Source organism: Accipiter gentilis, chromosome Z, assembly GCF_929443795.1.
Source record: "Accipiter gentilis chromosome Z, bAccGen1.1, whole genome shotgun sequence".
NCBI lineage: Eukaryota > Metazoa > Chordata > Aves > Accipitriformes > Accipitridae > Astur > Astur gentilis.
In genome coordinates this window covers 88,042,306-88,065,295 of record NC_064919.1, presented here as the reverse complement: position 1 = coordinate 88,065,295, position 22,990 = coordinate 88,042,306, and the positions used below count along the sequence as shown (strand labels likewise).

At 48.3% G+C, this 22,990-nt stretch overlaps 1 protein-coding gene across 2 annotated transcripts; it reads left to right on the top strand.

The window, feature by feature from the left end:
- Positions 1 to 11,188: 11,188 nt before the first annotated feature.
- CCDC68 (coiled-coil domain containing 68) lies at positions 11,189 to 22,924 on the top strand. Of its 2 annotated transcripts, none has more exons than XM_049794288.1 (10): positions 11,189 to 11,289; positions 15,323 to 15,465; positions 17,642 to 17,776; positions 18,340 to 18,465; positions 18,746 to 18,874; positions 19,969 to 20,051; positions 20,621 to 20,726; positions 21,577 to 21,660; positions 21,912 to 21,988; positions 22,511 to 22,924. In XM_049794288.1, the coding sequence occupies exons 1-10, from the start codon at positions 11,271 to 11,273 to the stop codon at positions 22,575 to 22,577; spliced, it is 969 nt and encodes a 322-aa protein (XP_049650245.1). In that variant the 5' UTR covers positions 11,189 to 11,270; the 3' UTR covers positions 22,578 to 22,924. The 2 variants fall into 2 exon arrangements, with proteins under 2 accessions (XP_049650245.1, XP_049650244.1); XM_049794287.1 differs by having other exon boundaries at positions 17,639 to 17,776.
- Positions 22,925 to 22,990: the final 66 nt, after the last annotated feature.

Below are 22,990 nucleotides of genomic sequence, written 5' to 3'. Positions count from 1 at the left end.
TTCCACTCTCTGCCCTTTTTGCAGGTTTTTATGATTTCTGGCTGATTTTTTTCACATGTTACTGAAGAAGTTTGCATCTCAAGAAAGAAGTTTCCCTTTCCATGTAAATTACCCCAGGGAACAGAGAGACTTTTGGAGCCCAGCAGATAATGCAGAGTGAACATGAAGGCCCTGGGGGAGGGGGCAAGCGCTGCATTTCTGGGTTGAATCCGTAGATCGACAATTATTTACCACTAAACTTTTGCATTGGCACTTCTGTCTGCTGTGCCGTTCAGGTCAGGTGAAACAGCCTATTTTGAAGGGGATATATCAAATACAGAAGCTGGACAAGCCTGGTTTTAAACACTGAATTTCCTCCCCACAGGAGGAAGAGTGTTTAGGGCAAATAACTGGATCGATGTCTTTTTGTAGGGTAGGAGGCTTTCAGGGAGGTTATTCCCTTCCTGAAATAACAGGGTGAACTGGCCCCTCGCCTGTTTTTTTATGGGAAGGCACACGGGACATGCAGAGAGAGCAGCCTCTAGGAGAAGGGGGAGCGGGGGATGCATGGGGTGGGCGGGTGGGATGTGCTCCATGAGCGTGGGAGGAAGGACCGCTCCCAGCAGCTCCCAGTTCACCTTTTTTTCCTTGCGCCAGAGCTGTGCCCGAGGAGTTTGCAGCTGGGATGTGGTTCCTCGGCAGCCTGAGCCCGCTAAGCTGGGCTGTCCCTGTCGCCCCCCGCTCACCCCAGCTGAGCTGCAATACCCGGCTTCCCTCCTTCGACCGGGCTTCTGCAGACCCGGGCTGGACCCAGTCATTTGCTTGCTGTGCCAGGCGTGCTTGCAGCTCCTCGTGGCACTTGCCGCCGGATTGCACAAGCGGCAGTGCTGGTACAAGCCTGGGAAGCGGGGCAGTGCCAGCTAAGGGCATGGCAACTCTCCTGGCGTTGCCGGAATCAGGCTGTCGGGAAGCCGGGGCAGGACCGGCACGCACGTGGGTCGCTCACGAGGTGTGCCCAGGCCTTCACGGTATGGTTACCATCCATCCACCCCCTGCTCTAATCCCAGCTGTACTGGTATGTCAAGAGCAGGGTTTGCCCTTCGCAGTTCCCTGGGCAGGTAAGAGATGGATGGGGCAGCTTTGAAGCCTCAGAGCTTCCTCCCCATGAAGTCAAAGAGGCTTAAAAAAACTTTTAACAAGCAAAAACTTGCTAGCAAAGCAAAAACTTCCTAGCAAAGGAAAAACTTCCTAGCAAAGCAGAATCGTCCTAGCAAAGCAAAAATGTCCTAGCAAAGCAAAAATGTCCTAGCAAAGCAAAAACCAGGATCAAGTTCAGTTAAAAGACAGGAAATGCTATCATGTAGAAGTCCGGAATGATGAATTTAAAATTAATTCAGTGTGTTAAATAGGATGGCAGAAGCTATACTGTTGTGTGTCCTCCCAGGTTAATTAGTCAAGGCTTAAATAATTCTATGAACAAACACGATAGCGACAAAGCTGCTAAGGGCTTGGTCAAAAGTCCCTTGAAGTCGGTGCCCTTTAGTTCTGGCAATCATATTTAGGGTTCTTATTTGTTTCCTGATCTGGTTCCAAAAGCAGCACGGCGTGGGCTGTGGGATGGAGTCGGGCAGCCCAGGGAGAACCCAGCACGGCTCACGGGCCCGCCGGGCACAGCCGGGACTTTGGGTCACATCTCTCCCTTCAACCTTTAACGAGGGAACTAAAACCAGGAGATGGAGGGCTCCACGTGTGCGTGGGGAACGGCAGGCATCACCCCGTCATCTCCTCCGGACCCGAATGAGGATTGTGTCACCTCCCGGAGGGAAACTCCTCACTAATCACAGAGCCCATCCAGAACTTCTCCCACGCGTCTCTGCGGCGAGGCTGGGACGTGAGCAATCGGTGCCGTGTCCTGAGAACGTGCGTTTGCCTCGCACAACGCACGTCCTGAGAACGTGCTTTTGCCTCGTAGACACCTCGAGAGGAGTCCAGCTCAGAGCTCTCAAAACGCCGGTGGAAGCACGGCCGCTTGTAACCTGTTCACAGCTTCTTTCGGGTAAAAGGCTGCGGCTCTGCCTTTGTGAGAGGAGAACGGTGATTGACTACCATTGCTTATCAAATTTTCATGTCATGTGCGCATGGATCAATAACCTTATCTCCTCCAATTCAGGGTGGTCCAATCCTTACATTCCTGATTAATGAGCAATTAGAGGAAAACCAACAAAACCTCCAGGTGCTGCCATGTCTTTGGTTCCAAATGTTTCACCTTGTCATCTCCTCATCTACTGTATGAAAGAAGCATATAAACCATGAAAAGCCGGAGCCTGCAAGTACTTGATGTCACCTAGCTCAGTGATGGTACCCACAACAGAAAGTCCAAGGAGCAGAGAGTCTACTCTCCAAAATCAGAAGAAAGGCTAACAGGAGGGAGTTTTAAAGTGAATGACAGCTGATCTCGGGCTCTTGGGCTTTTTGAGGTGAAATTCAGTTTGCAAGTAAAGGGTGATTCAGCCAGCAAAACGTCCGGGCCTGGCTCGGGGTGAGCTGAGCGGCCGCCCTGCGTGATGACGGGTCCGCTGGGGCGGGAAGTCAGGATGTGGTCCTCAGACCCAGCACCGGTTGAGTCATTAAAGACTGCCGGGGCTTCACTGCTGAGACATCGGCGCTTTTTTCCAGTCAGAGGCCAAGACGATTTTGTCATGTCGCTTCTGCGATGCCATGCCTAGGAGATAAAATCTGGTAGCGTGTAAAGAGCCGTAAGCAGTGCTATCATTTCTCGAATGCGGAATTAAATGGAAGTGGCACATTTTCAAAACTGTTAGAACAGAAACCCCAAATTTATCACTGTCTGTCATTTTTCAATATGTTTCTTTCTAAGCCTCGCTTTCTGATGAGTAGAATAATTATAATTTAGCTGCAGTAACTTGGGGCTCCATTTTCAGTTAACAGATTGTTTATCAAAATGAAGACCCAGAGCAGCAGCTGTAGGATGGGGAGAAGGAGATTGACGTGGATCACAGACCAGTCCTGTGGGAAGCAGCTGAACAGAAGGGAATTTAATGACTACCTCCAAACACAAGTGATCGATTCACTGAACCCACTCAAGCAAGGAGGCACCGAGTGATTCGGTTTGGAGAATTCATTATTCATACCTATTTATTGTGTAAATAGAGAGAAGAGACACCTTTGGATAGAAATTCAGACCAAACAGACTTAACAGAATTAAATTTGCAAGGGCTATTTTATTTGAAGATTTAAGAATTCCTGCTCTCTGGTAAGACACCGAGACAAGTGCAGACTTATGTTTTACACACCAGCCCGATCACTAAAATCGTTGTGGGTTCATTAAAATCCCGTCTAGCTGTGCCTGTGCGTGTACATTGAGCCCCTCGAAACCAACGGTGCTCTCATCCCACGCCAGGGTCAGCCCACCCCACTGATGCCCCAGCCCCTGGGCAGATGCTCATGGCAGTAAATCGCCGGCCAAGGTCCAGCCCCACTGATGCCAGCAGCAAAGTGCCCCCGGACCAGTGACTTTTAACCCTTTGCTGGGAGTGAAAGGCTTTGCATGGAGACATTTTTCAATTCTGTGAAGTTTATTCTCACACTCGTGTCTAGATGGTAAAAATGACATGTAGTTCATATACATCTCATTTCCACTCTATACGGCAACTCTATCAAAATAAATGTAAGTACTATAACAACACACTGAAATTGTATATTTAAACAGCTTTTTAACTGCTTTTTTGCAAGTATTTGAGTAGTTTTCTCATTTTCCATCTGACATTTACTGGCACCGTGTTTCCTTGGCATGAGGACTCTGAACATAATGCCAAGGTATGAAGGCAAATGAGTTCCAAGCAGTGAAAAGATGCTGATATACAAACTACCACTCAGAAAATAACTTTGGTAATGGAGTTTAAATACAGTAATTCCCAAAGTACGGACTACAGATTACCTGTAACCCGCAAGGAAAGCTAGAAAGGGTCCATATCTGTGTCATAGTCATGTTGTTTTTACTGTGTTTTCAGTTAACACTTGATGACACAATTGCTTGAAAAGCAGTGAGAAAATATGATGGGTGATAGGATCGAGAAGTGATTCATGCAGATCTATTGCCCTGCCCCCACGGAGATAAGTGACACGGGACAGTGCTGTAAGACCGCAGATTTCTGAGATAACTCTGTTAAATGATGCTGGTAACTTCTCCTCGCTGCAGCAGAGTTGCTCTGTGGTCCTGACGATGACTTCATCTTTCCAAACCCGAATCCACCACGTCTGCACCACAGCATTCCTCCACCCTTACACACGCTGGCTCCCGAGCACAGCGGCTGCCCCCCCCCACCGCCGCCGAAGCACTCCTGGGCACGCTTTTCCAGCACCTGACTAACGCTCCCATAAAGGGGGATTTTTCCTGGGCTGAGAGGCAGGAAAATGCCTCAAGGCTAAGGCTACAAAAAGAATTACGTGTCTCGTCTAAGTGCTGCTTTAAGAAACCAAGTATGAACGTGTGTCCTCAACGCCGGGGAGATTTGGGGTAAGCCCAGACACTTCTCCTGGTAGATCTCCAGGTCAATCATCGGTATTTGCTGCTGAGCCCGTGGCTGCTGCAGACCCGCCAGACCCCTCAGCTACGTTGGGACTTGAGGATTAAGCCCTGCCCTGTTTTCCTCACCCAGAAGAGCTCCTTGGGCTGATCTGCTGGGTCAGGGCCAGCTGGAAGCACCTCCAGGAGGATGCTGCCAGCCCTCGACCTGGTGCGCTCACCCAGGCAACCCCCCGCCCTTTCTGCTCAAATGGATGTAAATGCACATCGCCCAGCTACAGGCAGCGTCCCCTAAGTCTTGTATTGTTTTGGGGTCGAAGCCACGCGTTCCAACTGATTTTGTCCGGGGTAATTCGGCACGCGAGGGTCGAGGCTGAGGGGTCCTGCGGGCAGCGAAGCGAGCGGGTCTGGGGCAGCAGCGGTCACCCATCTTGTGCTCTTCTGGGCTGAACTTTCTTGCTACAGGTCAAACACAGATTTTGCAACCCAAGGCGGTGAAAGGCAGATTCAAGTATTTCCTGTATTTCCTGCAGCTGAGGATAACACCATGGAATGCAAAGCCTAGAAGATTTATACTTTTGTGTATTCCACCATGTTCATGCCGGGGAAAAGGTCTGGAGGAAGAGAAAACCATGACTTTAAAACCCAGAATGGAAGAAGACAGCTTATTTGTTAGTAGGTAAGAGAATATCAGTGAATCATTTATCATCCAGAGTGTTCACATAAGCAAGAAAACGTGTGTCTTGGATCTTCTTCTTCAGCATCAGACCATGAAAATAGCTATTTTCTAAAAGCAATCCCGTATGAAGATTAAAAAAATCCAAGTCTCTGTGCTTTATTGCGCCATACAGCAGGTCAGGGTGGAAATTGGTGATTCACGATCTCCAGACCTTACTTTCCTCATCATTAAGTGCAGAAAATTAGCACTAATGCTTTACAGTAGCCAGGTGTAAACATAACCATAATGGTCCAGGTCAGGTTTTTCCTGACTCCTTTGAATTTCTTTGTGCAGAGTCTATCTTCTTAACCAGAGAGCCCTTTCTCGGGTGGCCTCCGTGCGCTGTCTAGCTGGGTTAGTTGGTTCGTGTGATCTCGTTAGCCAGCCTTGTGCTGGCCCAAGGAGCCCGGTAAGGAGGAGGGCAACGTGCCACTGAACGATCTGCTGGCGGTCTTGGGGAAACGTATGGGTTTTCTTCCAACTTTGCAAGGCGCGTAGCAGAAATTGAAAACTGGACCTTAAAACTGTTTGTAGGAGACAGAGGAATCTGGAGACAAAAAGAGGACAGGGTGTTTATCCTAAGCGAAATGTCCCAACTGCTATCCGTTATCCGGACGGACCGGGAGCACCCACTGCTTCCAGGCTGTTTCTGCTCTGGGATCACACGTGGGAGAGACGCAGCGGGCACGGCCACCCCCCGGCAGTGCCTCGCTCCCCCCATGTCCCCAGGCGCCGTGTCCCTTACGCCGCTGGGTATCCCGGGAAAGGCAACAGCAAAGGGAAGGTCCTTCCATGAATAAAAATCAGTCATGTCTTCAGCATCTGCTCCCGGGTACTCACTTGCCCAGAGGAGTGATAGAGACACTTTCAATATGCAACTGGATAATTACATAGGACGACTTAGAAAGGCAAGTAAAGTTTGGTAGGATTATTTTGTACCAACAGAGCATATAAATCTTGCCAATAACCACCCCTGATTTTAATTACAGTGAAGCAAGTTTTATAGGGAGAGCGTTTTGTTAGAACAAATGATTTATTTGGGGGAAAAAAAAATGACAAGCTCTTCGGTTCACAAGCTCTTCTGTACATATGAAACGGAGGGAACGAATTTCAAGCTTTAGTTTCTATTTAATTCAAATTAGTGGTTGGTTAGACCAGACACAATATTTATTTCATTTTCAAATAACAAATATTGTGAGAGGACCTATTTAGTCAGGAGTAAGCAGGCATTTCCTAGTCTTGGTTAGATGCTCTTAAAATGTCTCTATAAACTGCAGGAAGAGTGAGGGCTTCATTTTCCTGCTAATGTTGTGTTTTCAGCCCAGGCAAGATAAGAAATACTCTTTATTCTTGCCCAAACTACTCATGCAACAAAACTCTTATCTTAAAAAGACATTGACAGGAACAGTTAACACACTGTATAATTAAAGCAATAAATTAATTACCAGGCTTCCCTGGTGACTATTAAACACTTGAGGCAAAAGAGCTGTCTTTTGCTCCTTGTTGAAGGATTATTACTATTTAGTCTGAACATTAGCTTGAACAATCTAGGTTACTTTCTCTGGTGCAAATGCGTAGCCACAAAACCCTTCATGTTGGCAGACATGTAAATGTTGTCGAGGCAGCTTTGCTAACGTGTAAGTATCTTGAGACTTGGGACGTCCTCTAACACATTCCTTCAGGTTTTGGGTGATTTTGGTGGTTGCACCAAGGATCTTTAAGAGATGGACGCAGACATCAGCCGCAGAAGGATTTTAACTGTAGGAAAATGCCCGCCAGCCATTGCGCAGGGACGGTCCGGGGAAAATGTCACTGGTGAAAACCCACACGTGTGGCACCCTGGGACGCAGAGGGCATTTGGCACCTCTCGTCTCCTGGGTTCTGCTTGAGCGCAGGGTGACTCACGCCAGGGAGCAGACATATGACTCACGGTTTTTATTGAGCTGATGGGCTTGTCAGAGCCAAAACCTTGTCTGACATTCTTATCTAAAAACCCTAACGTTAAATCTTTTTTTTTAAATACATTCTTTCTGAGGTTATGTAGGGAAAGTATTTTAACAGCCATCAATAAAAGGTTGTTTATGCATGGGGAGCTTTGCCTGAAGGAACTTTGAACCCCCATTGCAATTTCTAGATATTCACTTTAAATCTTCCTTAATGTTTTCCATGGAAGCTGGCTCCAGATAAGCTCCTTGGCAGCAGAGAGTGAGACGTGCGGGTAAAAGCAGCGGGCAGAGCCGGGCAGCGCTGCGTTGGGAGGACGCATGGCAGAGGGCCACGTGGAAGAGCCGGCCACGTGCCGCGGTGGCCAGGAGAAACGTCAGTCAGGGCAAACCGGTTCCCAAAGAGGGACGTGTCGTGTCTAATCGGTCATCAACCTTCCCACTAAGGAAATCCCTAGCTAGACCGGAGCTGAGGAGCAACGTCACGCTAATTGAGACCTGGGACGTGATTGCTGAAGCTTGCAAGTCTCTGCAGTCACACCCACGAAAGAGCCATCATGCACAGAGGAAAAAGTGATGCAGCTCAACTACTGGTTATATTTTTAATAGAGCCTCTTCCACAGACATGTACAAAGTTTCCTTCCGTTGTATTCAACAGGCTTTGGGTCAGACCCCCAAATTTGCAAATAAGCTTAATGCTTTACTCATCAAAACATGTAACTGAAGTTTTGAGGTAAAACCTATAGCAACATATTAACTATTCCATTCTCTTTTTCATGAGTTTGTGGATATAACTGTGGTTTTATATAAGTAAAAATTAGCTGTTTGAATAATAACATGAAATTGTTGCCTAACTGAAAAAGCTCTAGGAGCTGAAAGAGTTTCCATTCATATGCTGAGCTGGCTGCGTATCCCATAAAGACCTTCGTGCATCGCAATAACTGGATCAAAACAGCAACAGCAAAACAGGATGCTGCAGCAAGGAGGAGCGATGATCCCAGGGCAAGACTGAATGGCTAACCTAAATTACCAGGGTTCGTTAGCCTCCGCTGCCACGTGGGTGTTACACAGGTTAAGGACTCGGGTTAGTTCCCGAGTCCAAACTGCCTAGCAACAAAAATTGAGAGGCGCAGCCTGTCCCTTGTGCCTGGGCAGGAATACACACCGCCTAGCCAAATTTTGCTGTGCCGGAGCAGGGGGCTGGTGCAGAGGTTTAGGACAAGTTGCAAGGAGCCCACTGTCGCGTGGTGGATCTCGACCGTGCTGCAGTACACCTCCGCTGTGCTGGCAGCGCTGGCGTGGCCCCACGCAGGCACCTGGGGGGGGGTCAGCTCATTCAGTATCTCATAAATCACCTCAAACGGTCTTCCCCGTTAAAAGAGGTACCCCCACATCACCCCATGTCAATGCTCCGCCGTCACAATCACGCTGCAAAGCGCTAAATCTTAAACCCTCAGAGATTTCCCACGACAAAACGCAGCGGAGTTTGCAAGCGATTCTATAAGTGGCTTCAAAGATAGATCAAGCTGCGTTTTTCAATAAATGCAAAAGCAATCACCACCCTGGATTGAGCCTTCCTGGGCTGCAGAGAACAGCTGGAGCCTGCGGAGAGGGTTGTTAGTCCCAGGAATGTGCTAAAGATTAACCATCAACCGCTAGCTATTTAAGTTGGTCAGATCACAAGAAAAGCCACCTCTTGGGCTCCCCGTTTTTGAGATTTAAGAGCTTCCACTGCTGCCGAAGGAACAGCCCAGGAGTCGGTGGTAACTCGGGGCAGGGCAGGAGCGGGTAGGTGAGGCAGGGACCTGGCCGGTGGCCGGCACCGCTCGCCCTTCCCTCCCTGGGAGCCGACCTTGGAGCCGGGCGCTGCCGTTCCCGCGTTTGCTCCGCAGCCAGGGCTGGGAACAGGGCCCGACTTGGCCCTCGAGGCTCTTCGCTTCCGCGAGGAGGCAAGGAAGGGGCGGCACGTCCCAGGTAGAAAGAAAAAAAGAGCTGCAATTTTTTCCCCCCCATTCCTAATTAATAATAAAATCCTTTTATGCTCCGACAGAAACCTGTTGTTAAGACACAGGACTCACACGGACCACCTGGGAGCACCGCAGCCACTTCGCTCAGGAACGGGCTGCGGTGTGTGCACAGAGGGAGGGTTCGGCTCCCCTGCCCACACAGGCACGTATGGCAGGGCACGTATGGCAGGGCACGTAGGGGTGTGCAGCACTTGAGCCTCCCCTGCCCGCCCTGGGCGAAAGCACCCTCAGATTCAAAATGTCGCTGGAAAAAGAAAGCTGAGTGCAACCTGATATGTTTACGGGTGTTATGTACTAGGGAGGGATATAGATCTCAGGGGACTGGACTGGCCGATCAAGACTTTCTTGTTTGTAGAAGAGTTTATGATACACTTTTGTCTCCCCATTTTATCTCCCCCCCGCCTTTAGCCTGTTTCCCAGTACATTTGTGGCTTTCTCAGCTGCATTTCCATCAATGCTTTTCTTTAAAGCCCTCTTCTTCAAGATGTTCCTCTTTCCTTCGAGACTGTCTGCTGAGATTCTTTTGACTCCCCTTGTCTCAACCTGCTTTTCTGTGTTTCGCTTTTATCTGTTTTTAGCATATTTTCTCACTTTATTCCTTCCAGTTTTCCTTGCCCTCATTAGTACCAAGAGGTAGCATTAATCATCCCAGCTGGATGGGACACCTCTAGATATCGCCTTTTCCCCTGTCCATTTTTGCTCGCGCAGAAGAAGAGAAGTCTGATGACATATCCAAGAGGGAAAAGCCCATTCCAGCGACATGATCGCGCTTCAGGACATGCTTTAGCTGTGGACTGGGCAGCGTGACGTTGACGGTTGGACTCGATGACCTGAAAGGTCTTCTCCAACCTAAATGACTCTCTGATTTGATGTCCCCCTGGTGTGTCCCAAGCACCAAGCTGGCGGCTGGCTCCTCACCACAGGGACCACGGCCGACCCACCCAGGGCCCAACGGCTTGTACCCCACAGGCGGAGGGAAGGGAGTGGTGGGGAGATGGAGATGGAGAAGGAGAAGGAGATGGAGAAGGAGAAGGAGATGGAGATGGAGATGGAGATGGAGAAGGAGATGGAGATGGAGGTGGAGAAGGAGATGGAAGGAGATGGAGAAGGGGATGGAGATGGAGAAGGAGATGGAGATGGAGAAGGAGATGGAAGGAGATGGAGAAGGGGATGGAGATGGAGATGGAGATGGAGAAGGAGATGGAGATGGAGAAGGAGATGGAGATGGAGATGGAGAAGGGGATGGAGATGGAGATGGAGAAGGGGATGGAGATGGAGAAGGAGATGGAAGGAGATGGAGAAGGGGATAGAGATGGAGATGGAGAAGGGGATGGAGATGGAGAAGGAGAAGGAGATGGAGAAGGAGATGGAGAAGGAGAAGGAGATGGAGATGGAGAAGGAGATGGAGACGGAGATGGAGAAGGAGATGGAGAAGGAGATGGAAGGAGATGGAGAAGGAGAAGGAGATGGAGAAGGAGATGGAGATGGAGAAGGAGAAGGAGATGGAGAAGGAGATGGAGAAGGAGAAGGAGATGGAGATGGAGAAGGAGATGGAGACGGAGATGGAGAAGGAGATGGAGAAGGAGATGGAAGGAGATGGAGAAGGAGAAGGAGATGGAGAAGGAGATGGAGATGGAGAAGGAGAAGGAGATGGAAGGAGATGGAGAAGGAGAAGGAGATGGAAGGAGATGGAGATAGATGGAGAAGGAGAAGGAGAAGGAGAAGGAGAAGGAGATGGAAGGAGATGGAGAAGGAGAAGGAGATGGAGGACCCCCTCCCGGCCGGGTGCAGCTCGTACCCCACAGCCGTTATGGCAGCCTTTGCCTTCGGGGCCGGGAGCCCCCGCGGGGGCGGGGCCAGCCGGCAGGTGAGGGCGGGGCGAGCGGGGCGGGGCGGGGCGTGGTGGGGCGTGGCCGCCGAGCCGCGGGGCCGCCGCGGGTCTCCGTGCGGGGCGGGGGGGGGGGACGGGCGGCGGAAGAAGAAGAAGAAGAAGAAGAGGAAGAAGAAGAAAAAAAAGAGGAGGGGGCTGCTTGGGAGCGGTGCCGGCGGCAGGTAGCATGTCCTCTGCCTCCGAAGGTGAGTCCTGGCTCCGGCTGGGGGGGCTGGAAGGGGGGGGCGGCATTCCCAGAGCCCCTTTCCCTTCCCCAGAGCCCCTTTCCCGACCCCGCTGGGGGCTGTTAGGGGCCGGGTCCCGTCCCCAACTTCGGGGAGCGAGCTGCCGGGTCTCCCGCTCCTTTGCTCCCGGTGACCGCAAGTGCTTTTTCAGTATTTGCCCCAAATTAGCCCACCCCGAGGAGCCAAACCCTGGCAAAGCCTAGCCCCCTGGAGGTACCTTCCACGCCTACTGCCAGATGCTTTTAATAAAGCATAACCTTGCTACCCGTTTGTTTGCTTTTTTTTTTCTTTCTTTCCTGTATCCCTGCCTTTGTTAATGAGGCTGCTTAAAGCCAAAAGTGAATTATTCTTCACGGCTTGTGCGTAGCTAATGCCTTCTGGATGAGCGAATGTCTCGTGGCCAAAAGTCTGTGGGTTGTTTGCGAAGTGTCCCCACTGATTTCTTGCGCTTAATTGTGTGTTGTGCTGTTAGTCACCGGTTATCTGATCCTCTCCCTGTCCCCCGGTTGTCTGCAGAAGCGCTTTTGTGCGGTGGGAGAATATAAAAAAGGTACATCTGCCTGAGGAGAGACGGTTGTGTTTACTTGTACGTTTATATATTCATAAAAACTGTTGCTCAAACGCTTGTGAGAACAACAGTAACAAATAACTGCTTTTCTGTGGATGTGCCCAGGCACCAGGCATTAAAAGGTGAATGAATATTGTATAAACTCCTGTTCAGCTGTGGAACAAGTGTGGTATTTATGTACCTGGCTGTTCCTGGAGCAGGCACAGGAAAAAAAAAAATAATGCAGAAACCTTGCGTTTGAGTTACAGTGCTCAGCTGGAGACTGACACGGAATTACTTTATCTGACTATTCCCAATAATTGCAATTAAATGGATTAATTTCAGTTCAAATGACTGGGGTCCGGCCCCACCTTCATTCCATAGCTAGTCCCATTACCCAGCCTGAGAAGAGGTTTACGGTAAATACCCGGCTGTCCCGGTTGCAGGCGGGCTGCCTTTGGTCCCTTTAAATCCTCAGGTGTCCCCTGTAGCTGCCAGCCTGCCCGTCCCCGGCCTCGCTGTTCAGCGGGCTCACACGTCGGCGGCACCCACGGGATCCGTGTTCTCTGCGGCACCTTTGGTCTGTCCCTCTTTTTGGCCTGGGCAAAAACTATCGCTAAGGCGGCCAAGGAGCTGCACCTCTTTCTGGCTGGAAGTGTAATGCTATAAACAGCGTTTTATATTAAATGTTACTCAAAATAATGTCATTCTGAATAATTTGGGATCTTCCTTATGTAAGCAAGGGTGGTGCTTTCCTGCTTGGTGTGTCCTGGATTCTCTCTTGCGGGAGCTTTAGAGCAAGCAACCCGTCGTAAGCAAAAGCACAGAGATGTGGTTTTATAGTCATAAAAATATCACTTGAATATTACTGCCTTTCTCACACCTGTGTTGACAATCTCGGGCCTAGCAAAGCAAATCTCATGTGCTTGACGGGTCACCAAAAGGTGAGTGTTTATAAAGGGTGGCAGCGGGATTTTTCTCCAAACGCTAAGCCTCTTAAATTGTGCCTTCTAGCAAGGAAAGCCTGTGAATAATAGATGAACTTGGCACTTCTTTTTACACTTGCTTCCAAAGTGGAGAGCGCGTTTGCGTGCCGCCAGCGGTACTTCCCCCATCGCTCTTCTCTTGACGGGCTCTTTTAGGGTCGCCCGCTGAGCACCATCCCCTGGGGTGGGGGGGTGCTGAGCTCTGGGCTGGTTCGGGCAGGTTTTGGTGTGATGGTCCTGCTGCCGCCCCAGTGTCAGGACGGAGGCGGCCGGAGGAGTACCGAGGTCCAGCTGGGGAAGGGGGACCCTCGCAAGGAATTCTGCCTCCCAGCCCAGGGCCCTCGGGTCAAGTTAGGGACCTGTGCCTGGTACCGCTTCTCCAGGCTCAGCTGCTTCAGATCAGAAAAACGTTTCTGCTCCAGGACTTCCACCTGGGAGCGAGCGGAGGTTTCAGCCTGAATTAGGGCAGGCTGAAAGGAGAATTGATCCTGGGTTGCCTTTGTGTTGGGTGACTCAGTAGCTGCTAGATTGCAGGCAGGAGGGGAAACGGCAGCCAGCAAGAGAGAGCAAACTTTGTTTAACCCCTTGTAGCGTTGGTGGGAACCGGTGGAAAAACCTCTTTCATGCTGTAGGTGTCTGGGATTTGTGCTTTATCTCCCAGCCTGGATAAACTGTGGCACCGTGAAATCGGGGCACAACATTTGGAGTGAGTGATTTTTCTTTTTTTTTTTTTTTTTTTTCTTGAGGTTCAAGCCCTCGAGGTTTGTGTCTGGATATCCAGCTCCTCTTTGCTATTTGATTAGAAGCTATGATAGGAAAGGTAGCTTGCCTTTGTGCAACCTGATTTTCCTCCTCTGTCCCATGTCCAGAACAGACCAGCTCGGTGATGGCCAGGAATGTGGCAGCTGCTGATGCTCCTGATTCTTAGAAGGTGGAGAAGAGTAGAAAGGAAAGCAATAAGTTTTTATTTTATTGCTCTTTGAATTTGTAAATCACCTAAAAATTGGAGTCCTAAGTAGTAGCCCTGGGGCGCTTAAAGCTCATGCGTTAAATTTCTTTACATTTAATTTATAGTTAATTTCTAATTTAGCTGTCTGTCGTTGTCTGCCTGGGACACGAGGCAATGGTGTATGGAGATGTCTCCGGTGTGGGTGAGCTGCTGTGGATCCACCTGGGCAGTTATGCAAACCAGCTCTGTGGGGCTCTCTGTGGGAATGGCGTTCCTCCTCCATCACAGCAATAAATGTTTCAAGTTGCCTAATTATGTTTTATTAGAAAATGAGCTAGTGAAGAAATGTGCTAGCCTGAGCGATCTTCCCGCAATAGGTGCGTGTTGGGGTGACTCAGGGAACGCGAGGGTTTGGCCCGCAGCATCGGTGCTGTGCGGGCAGGACTGCTGTTACCGAGCTAAACGACAGGAGCCCCGAGACCTTGAACTGAAGTGTTTTTAAAATAAATGCGTTTTCAAATTCAATATTATTGTAAGCTATCTGTAAACTTCGTAAAGTGCAACCACTTTTTGTCTCTTCCACTGCGAGCCCATCCACACCCTCCATGCTCTCTAAGTGACTTTATTATTCCTCTGTGCCAACCTTAATTGGTTCCAGACCCTTCAAATGTGCTCGTTAAAAATCAGCTTGTCTGATGTGCACCTGGGAGCTCGCTAACTACCTGGGACAGGGCTGCAAACCCGTGTCTTGAGCTCCAGACGCTCACTTCAGAGCAGTGCAGCTGACACTGGATGTCACCATTGTACAGCACAAACCCAACCGAAGGTGCTCGGGATTTTATTCTCCCTGCGAGAAAAAGCCGTATCTCTTGTCTCCTAACTATTCGCCCCAGGTAGGTTTTGGTTGGTGGTTTTTTTTCCCCCTGAGAATTTCGGTATCATTGAAGCTTTGTGCTGCTTGTAATGTCTAAGCAGGACAGGGGTAATCCTCCCGAACCCAATTAAAACCAGTTCCGCGCTGGCGTAGCTGTTGGGAACACAGAGCCAAGTATGGACTGAATTCCCTGGTGGCGGTGCGTTACTGTGCGCAGGCTAATCGGGTTTGGTTTATAAACTTTGCAGATGGATGGCAAGAGTTTTGTTTTGTTCTTAGTTAAATTGCATGCATGTGCGAGTTATTCGTGGATTATCTGCCTGGGATCTCTGGCCATATGTTTTCTGAAATAATATAGGATTGGGGTGTAGGCTGCTAGTAAAAAGTCATTGCAGTCTTCAGGGAAAATAATGTGTGAATTTATCTCTTTTCCCATCTATTAAAAAAAGTAATCAGGTGTCTACATTTTCTTTTATAAAGTACTTCTTAATGTTTGGTGCTTTAAGCTTGCAATGCCTGCTTGGCTCCAGCATGTCCCTAAGCGGAAATGGAATTAAATGGGATGGAATAATGGAATTATTCTCCATCCTTGCGTAATGAAACAAGCCCCTCTTTTTTTTTTTTTCTTGCTTGTATAGAAGAGAGAAACGCACGTATAGTGATGACTACCCTGCTACTCACTGAGCAAATAACACGAGAAGACCGTGGCTCGGAGGGAAAGTATGTCCTTTACAGATCCTCATGTTCCCAAATCACCGAGGAAGCTGAATATGTGAAAAAGGTATTTCTGAAGTTCTTGTTCTGTTCCTTTCTCTGCTTCAGCAGGAGACATGGTGAGTGAAACTGATAGCCTCTGAAAGAGGGAAATTCTGACCTGCGTGGTGACACGCGCTTGGAAAACCTTTCGGTTTACACATCGATTCTAGAAACGCTGTTTACTCCACGGCAGTGATTTAATTAGAGCATACACTGTCTTAGGCTGGGTTAAACCACTTTAAAACTTGGCGAGGTTTTTCCACCCCTCGTTTAGGACTGTTGCAAGAGACACCTCAGCGCGTGTCCCCACGCAAAACCACCGCTCTTCCGCGGCGGAGCTGGGGCTGTTTGCTGGGAGACGCGAGGAGAAGGATGCGGGAGCCCGGCCGAGCAGCACTAGGGAACGGCTGGGAGCTGCGGTGGAGACGACGTGTCCACATGTGGCTGGAGCCTCCTGGCTTACTTGGCATGCAAAGACAGTGACTAAGCAGCTAGAAAGCGTGGGGTGGATGCATTATACCTTAAAACCAGTAAGAATGATGTGAGATGATGCATTAAAAAAGTACATGTATCTAAGGCTGCCGTTCAGCCCGCTAGACAGTTAGAACATCGTGCTGGTGGTACGTACTAGTATACCTGTGGGTTTTTATTGGAAGCCGTTTGCTATATAGCATCAGTGCTGAGCTGAGTTGTACAGCTGGGCTTGGTCCCTGGAAGAGACGAGGAAGCTCTGGAGCAGGCAGTGGGCAGCCTTCTCCGAAGCAGAAGTATTGGTCTGGGGGACCTGGAGGACCAGCATCTCGGGAGGTGGAGGATGACCTGTGGGACAGGCAGATCCTGCAAGGTGTCGGGCGGCAAAACCGAGAGCGCAGCGCTCAAAACGGTACTTTTGAGGCGTGTGGAATAGTCTCGAGGCATTCCTTTCCTGAATGCCAGAGGAAATGCAGGAAGAATGGAGTTTAATGAATGCATTTAATGAACTCTCATGTGTAATGACACAAGAGAAGCCCTCAAACTTTTGATTTAAGTTAAATATGATTTCTTCATTCCCTTTGTAATTACATTTATGAAGTTGCAGAATAAATGCTGTAACTTTGAAAATTTTGTGATGGATTCTTAAGCAGCTCGTAATATCAAATCATTTATATGAAGCAATTACTGAGAAAACAAATATATTCCCACCTCATAAAGGTCATATGAAGCAGTGCCCTGCTTGATGCTGACACCACCCTGAATGGGTAGGACGTGCTTCCCCCCCTGAGAGATCTTGTGAGCAATGAGACTCAGCCTCGTAGATCTGATATCTTATTTCTTTGCTCTAAGCAGCGGAGCACAGTGATGATAATATGCAAAGGCAGTTTTTCTGCATCCCAGCTGAGCCCAGGAGAGCGCTGTGGAGTGAGTGAGAGGAGGATCAGTGGGCTGAAACACGGCTAATTAAGAAATAACCGATCACAGAAAGTTCTTTTTAAAAAGTGCTTACTCCTTTCTCTGCTCAGGTGAGGAATGAGGGTGAAGAAAAGCCTCCGTAGTGAAAAGAAAGTGATTTATGGTTTGAACCCTTTAAAAAGTACAGACTGCCCTTTGTTTGTAGTAGTTTATTTTTAACAAATGAACTTGGCGTAACGTAAGAAAGGCTGTATAAATGCCAGTACATTCTGGCATAAATCTGACTGATTGCAGGTAGTGTTCCTTGCCCATACCAGCTCTCGGAACTGACAGGAGGCAAGCAGTGAGCACACATTCATGAACACCTGTGGGGGGAAAATGTGGTTTAAGCAAGTTAAAACCACTTTAAGCAAGTGGTTTGGAGCAAAGAGGCAGCCCCTAGGAAGCAAACAGATTTGGAAATGTTGTGTTTGAACAGTTAAAATATGCTGGAGTAAGAAGTGGTTCTTTTAACGGGAAGTGTTGGACAACGTTTACTCGTGTGCATTTATGCAGCCTCGCCCACAATGCAACATATGCTGCAATATTGTAAAAGCTAATTAATTTTATACCTGTGCAATAACACTGTAGAGAGTGGAAGAGAGCTATTTATCAGAATCAACATGCAAATGCTTTCCAATGTAAAGCTCTGGAGAGCTGAACAAGCAGAGAGGGGTGCTTATAAGTAGCCAGGTCTTTTAGAATCAGATTCATTGCTCAAGGTCTTTTTCTATTATTTTAAAAATAATTTCCATGTGCGTTTCCTTTAGCAGCTTCCTCAAGTGTCGAGCAATAAACCGGAGTCAAAGAGCAGCGGCTGGAGCTGCAGTCCTGTTGCAAGGACGATGAAGGAAACAGAAGAGCAGCTGCTGCTGGTGAGCAGAGAAAACCAAGTGCTGAAGATCAAGGTGTGTGTTTGGGTTGTTTTTTAAGGTTTCAGGTGAATACGTGCGCCTTGCAGTCCAGTTAGAGTTGGGTCCCGGCTGCTGCAGCACAGTGCCTGCTCAGCGATCCCATGCCGGAGCCATCCCATGCCGGAGCCTTCCCTTCAGGGAAGGGGCAGACTCTGCTTCGCTTTCCCGGCTGCTGCAAACTTTCATTCCAGCAGGCAATGACATTCATATCAAAATCTGCTTCTGGGGACACTTCCCATTTGTGACTAGTGAGACAGCACAGTCAGTTCTGTTGGTAGTTGACAGCAGATGTATTTACAAGCGGTTGGAAGCATCTCTCCTTTTAAGCCGTCATCCTTTGTTTGTCATGGGGGGATGGCTCAATACTGAATAAATCTGCATTTATGTGGCAACTAAACAGCCTGTCAGATACTGCCCACAGGTGTTTAGGATTCCTTTCCTTTTTTTTTTTTTTGACATGGGTAAACACTGAAATTTGGTCTTGTATAGAGGGCTTATTTTTCAGCATGTGATTATAACATCACAGTATATATGTATTGCACAATTACTCTCTCTAGCTGGAAGCCACGAGAGAAGCAGGTGTACAGGCTCTCAGATCTGCCTCCCAGAAACTGTATGAGAATTACCAGACTCAGTCAGAAGAACTGAGAAAAAGCCATGAGAATGAGAAGCAGCAAATACAGGTACAAATCTCCCCCCCTGTGTGGGCATGACCGTCCTGTTCGCTGTCAAAATATTTACATGGGCTCTGGCTCTCTCTGCTGCAAACTTTGACCTAGGAGCTACTGAGTCTCTCCTGCTAGCGCAGTGGGGAAGTTAAATAGGAAAATTAAAAGAAAAATTATTTTGGTTTTATTCCTGATTCTTGGAATTGGGTCGGTAAACTTACCTCAAAATTCCTCGAGCCCCATCCCTGTCCATCCACTGTGCTCACACCTACATTAATGCCCTTCTTGGTCCCAGACCTACCATCTCCAACAAGAAGAAAAGCTTCAGCAAAGCTCCAAAACTACCAGCCGCCTTGCTGAAGGCATCAGGGAAAAATGTACCTGCATCGCAGAGATGGAGAAGCGAGTGCAAAGGATGGAGGAGGTATGTCTGCCGGCTTCTTGTGTCTGTCTGTCTGTCTGTCCTGGCACTGGCAGTCCTGCCCTGGCAGTGCCAGCGCTTGGAAAGAGGAGTTAATAGCATATTAGCTGTTGGAATTGGGACTAAAAAGATTCCTGTCATATTACACTGAATTGAGGACCTTTAGCTGTAACTATAAATAAAATGTACAATTTGAGCTCCCTCTTTTAGTTATTTAGCGCTTGCTTAAAAACTGTAGAGCATCAGAGAGAAGTCTTAATTTGTAGCTATTAATGATTTCTATTCCTGAATAGTTACTCTTCACCTTGCCCCATCGGTGTACTTCTAGCATTTGAAATGAAAATGTAGTCATCCTAGCACTAAAAACTGCTCCTTATAACCCTCAGACAACACCACTGTAAGCGCCCAAAATCCTGGGCAGGCAAATGAGTGCTGTAGCCACCTGATAGCTGCTGGCACAGAAACTTGCAGAAAATTTCTTCTCCTGTATTATGAATTTTCTTTGGTGTTAATGGTGTCGGAAGAAGTGATGGCACTGTGCATCGTTTTTCTGATGTACGCATACAGTAGTGGTGGGAATTACTCCTATAGAAGTGCCATTCTAAAACTAATTTTTTCCTGTCCTGGGATTACTGTAATGATGGGGTCAATGGATGTATGTCCGTCCCCCATCGCATGCAGGTGATCTTTCTGATACCAGGAGTTTTGTTATCAGTTTTGTTTAGATTTTTCCCTGTGTGGACAAGGTTTTGAGAGGTGGACGTATCCCTGGCCACTCAGCATGGACTCTCACAAGACATAAGGATTTTGCTAATTAAGTAGAGAACTGCTATTTTAAGAGAGTTCGGACTTTTCTCATGGTAAATCGGTACAGTCATCCCCTATGGATTCGATTCACAGAGGTCTGACTGATTTGTGTCTCCAGCTAATGTTGGAGGAGGTTATTGGTGGAGGTTATTGATGTAGGTGGTTATTGGTGAATTCTGCCTTTTTTCAGACACCGAGTAGAATCGTTGAATGTACAGACAAACTTCTCTTGCTAATCAAATAGCAGGATATATAATATAGGTTCTATATAACTTGAATTGTTTCCTTAGGAAAAGGAAACTCTGATAGAGAAGAAAATGTCACTTGAAAAGATGCTTCAACAGATGATGTCAAGGAATGAAGATGCCAAACGGTGATTAAATGCATGTGATAGTGTTTTTCTTTCTGGGGGATTATTTCATGTGGAGTGCCAGACAATCACTTGCTCAGGTTCCTTCTGGTAGTAAAATTATTCATGATGAAAGCAACTGGTTCAAAACCCAATTTACCACGATTGCTGGAAGAAACCAAAACACGTGTTGATGTCCTACAGCTCTTGGTTATTGATTCTATTGGAATTCCTAGTACTTCTCCTTCCACTTTGCATGCATTAATTGTTTCCCTTTCCTGATTCTCGCTTGGAGTTGATGTTGCTTTGGTGACATTGTGCATGCGGTAGGTGAGGCGATAACCTTCATTATTTATGTATTTACTTATCAACAGCTAGTAAGGGTAGTCCTACCAGGCAAAATATGTCTCAAACTATGGTTTGATTTGTTTGGCTCAGTAAAGAAGCCTTTAGATGTATAGTTCTGTATAAATTACAGCCAGGCATCCTCAGGAACATCCTTGCTAACAAGCTCTTGAGCCGACCCTGAGGTGGGAAAGCTGGGTCAGTGATCCCTGGGGATTGAAGCTGGGGTGCTCTGCTTTCGCCTGCAGGTGCCTGGATCTCCAGCGGCAGATTTCCACCCTGCGGGAGCAGATCTGCCACCTGCAGCGGGTGATCCAGGCGCAGCACCGCGGCCTGCGCAGCGTGATACAGGAGGTCAGGCTGGCGTGGGCGTCCCACCGGGCAGGTCTTCAGTGGTCGGGAAGAGAAATGGGAGACACTGGGATGGGGGGGCTCCTGCCTTAAGCGTATGTGCTGGGGACGAGCAGCTCGCTCATCACGCTGTGCCCTGTTTTGCGCACCCTGTGTTCAGGCATCCACACGTATTTCAACGTTAAGATGGAAATGGCATCCCTAAAAATGGGGTTATTGTGGTGGAGTCAGCAATTTCAGGCAGACCCCCAAGTTATCCTAGAACATTCCCGGAGGTGACCTGGCTCCGTGCTCCCGAGGGGGACCTGTCTGACCAGGGGATCCTTGGCCGGAGGTACCTGCCCTGCAGCTTGTTTCACGTGAAGTCAGTGAAGCTGCTCCCATGAGCAAAGCAAACAGGCTGGCATCCTAGAAAGGCTGCAACAAAATTCAAAGTGATCAGCCTGCTTCCCAAAGTCATGCTACAACATGAGCTGTTTTACTTACTGACTGCTGTTGTATGTGTGAACTCTGGCTGTACTCCCCTCGCCTCGCAGAACATGGGCTTGCTTTTTCCCATCCAGCTAAGGTGAGGCCCTGTGCTAATTAGCTTTTGTAATCGAGTTTCTGTACATATGCCAACGAGAAGTATACTGGTTATGCCAAGGAAAATGTGACACTGTGTGTTGAGAAATTGTTTTATATGTTGGTCAATCAATTAGTTTGAGTTTTTCTATGGTAAAAGACTAGGGCCTTGAACAGTCTGCAATTCCCCTGGTACAGTGAGACATTTGACTGTGGTTTTGTTCGACAGAGATATTTTTAATGTATTAAGGTTTCAAATCTCTTACAAACTTTATTTCCTAACTCTCAGGCAGAGGAACTGAACAATGAACTCAGAAGCCAAGATAAAAAGATAGAAGACCTGACAGAGAAGCTGTCTGCACTGGAAGCACAGGTAAGGACGCAAAGTATATTGGAGGGAGAGAGCAAAAGTAGCTCGCTACGGTCAGGGGGCCCTTCACACTGCTGGGCTTGCATCAGTACGACGCTGTCAGGGTGGTATTTCTTTGCACTGCATCTTACACTTGGTTAAAAAACAAAAAATCCCCCCAAACACCTTTCTGGAGGAGCAGCAGGTCCCAGCTGGCATCCAGGCTTGTCTCGTCTGCTACATTACACTGGGAGGGATTTATTTTTTCCTTGCAGAATAAAGAACTGAAAGACCGAGTGGAGTTCTGGTCTGGCCAGCCCAAGGCTAAAGTTTCAAAAGCTGTCTGGACAGGGTAAGTACCTTGGGAGGTACTGTGGGGCATGGGAATGGCTGAGCTTGGGCTCCTGCAGGCTACCTCTGGTGTCCCCATAGGGTTTTTGAGTGAGCTGACTCAGGCCTTGCTGGGAGCAACCAAACGTCATCCTGCAGAGATTATCCTCTCTATAAAGGAAAGAAAAATCCAAGCTCTGCTACAAACTTAGTAGCTGATGGTGTGACTGTGGTACCCTGAGTCCTGACTCCCCCCCCCAGCTCAAATGGGGCATGCTTAGGACATCAACCAGATGCAGAAGCTTGTACATCTGTTCAAAATTAAACAGGAGCCTTTCCTGGGGGATACAGTCCTTTGCTGTAGTAGATCTGGATGCAGGTTTCTCTCTCAGCAGCACAGGTATTTGAGGTCAGCTCCTCCATATCCAGGGCCATAGTTATAAACCTCTGACTTATTTCATATGTGGTTGTGGTGGGTTTAAGCCTGGCTTGGACAGGTGAGGGTGTCTGAGTGATCTCTACCTTCTTGTGCTTCATTATGCAGCACCCCACGAGATTATGGAGCATCCCCTTACCTGATGCTCACCAGGCTAAGGAAGCAAGAGAGCTAAAGGAACAACTGGATGTTTGTCTCCTACCGTTGTCAGAAGGACTCTTCCTGTGTGTTGCGACCTGTAACTCCTACGGCCTCTTCGTTACTCCAAAACACCTTCGGCACATGCTGCCTCTCTACAAAAGGTGGTGCAGAGGCAGTGTTGAAGAGCTGCATTTGGAAGAATAAACCTGGAAACAAGGCGAGAGCTGATGAGGGGTGGTGAGCTCACGAACGCCTGCGCAGTCCAGACAGCAAAGACAGCCCCAGCCATGCCTGGGGTGGGGGGTGTTGCACTGCCGGATGAGCTCTGCGACTGCCCTCAGTTTAGGTAAGATTATAAAATAAACCTTTGGCTACCTGGTATGTTGTTACAGTCGCCGCTTTCCTAACTGCTGTTGTAGGATGGATAGAGCACAGGGTGGAGGTGGA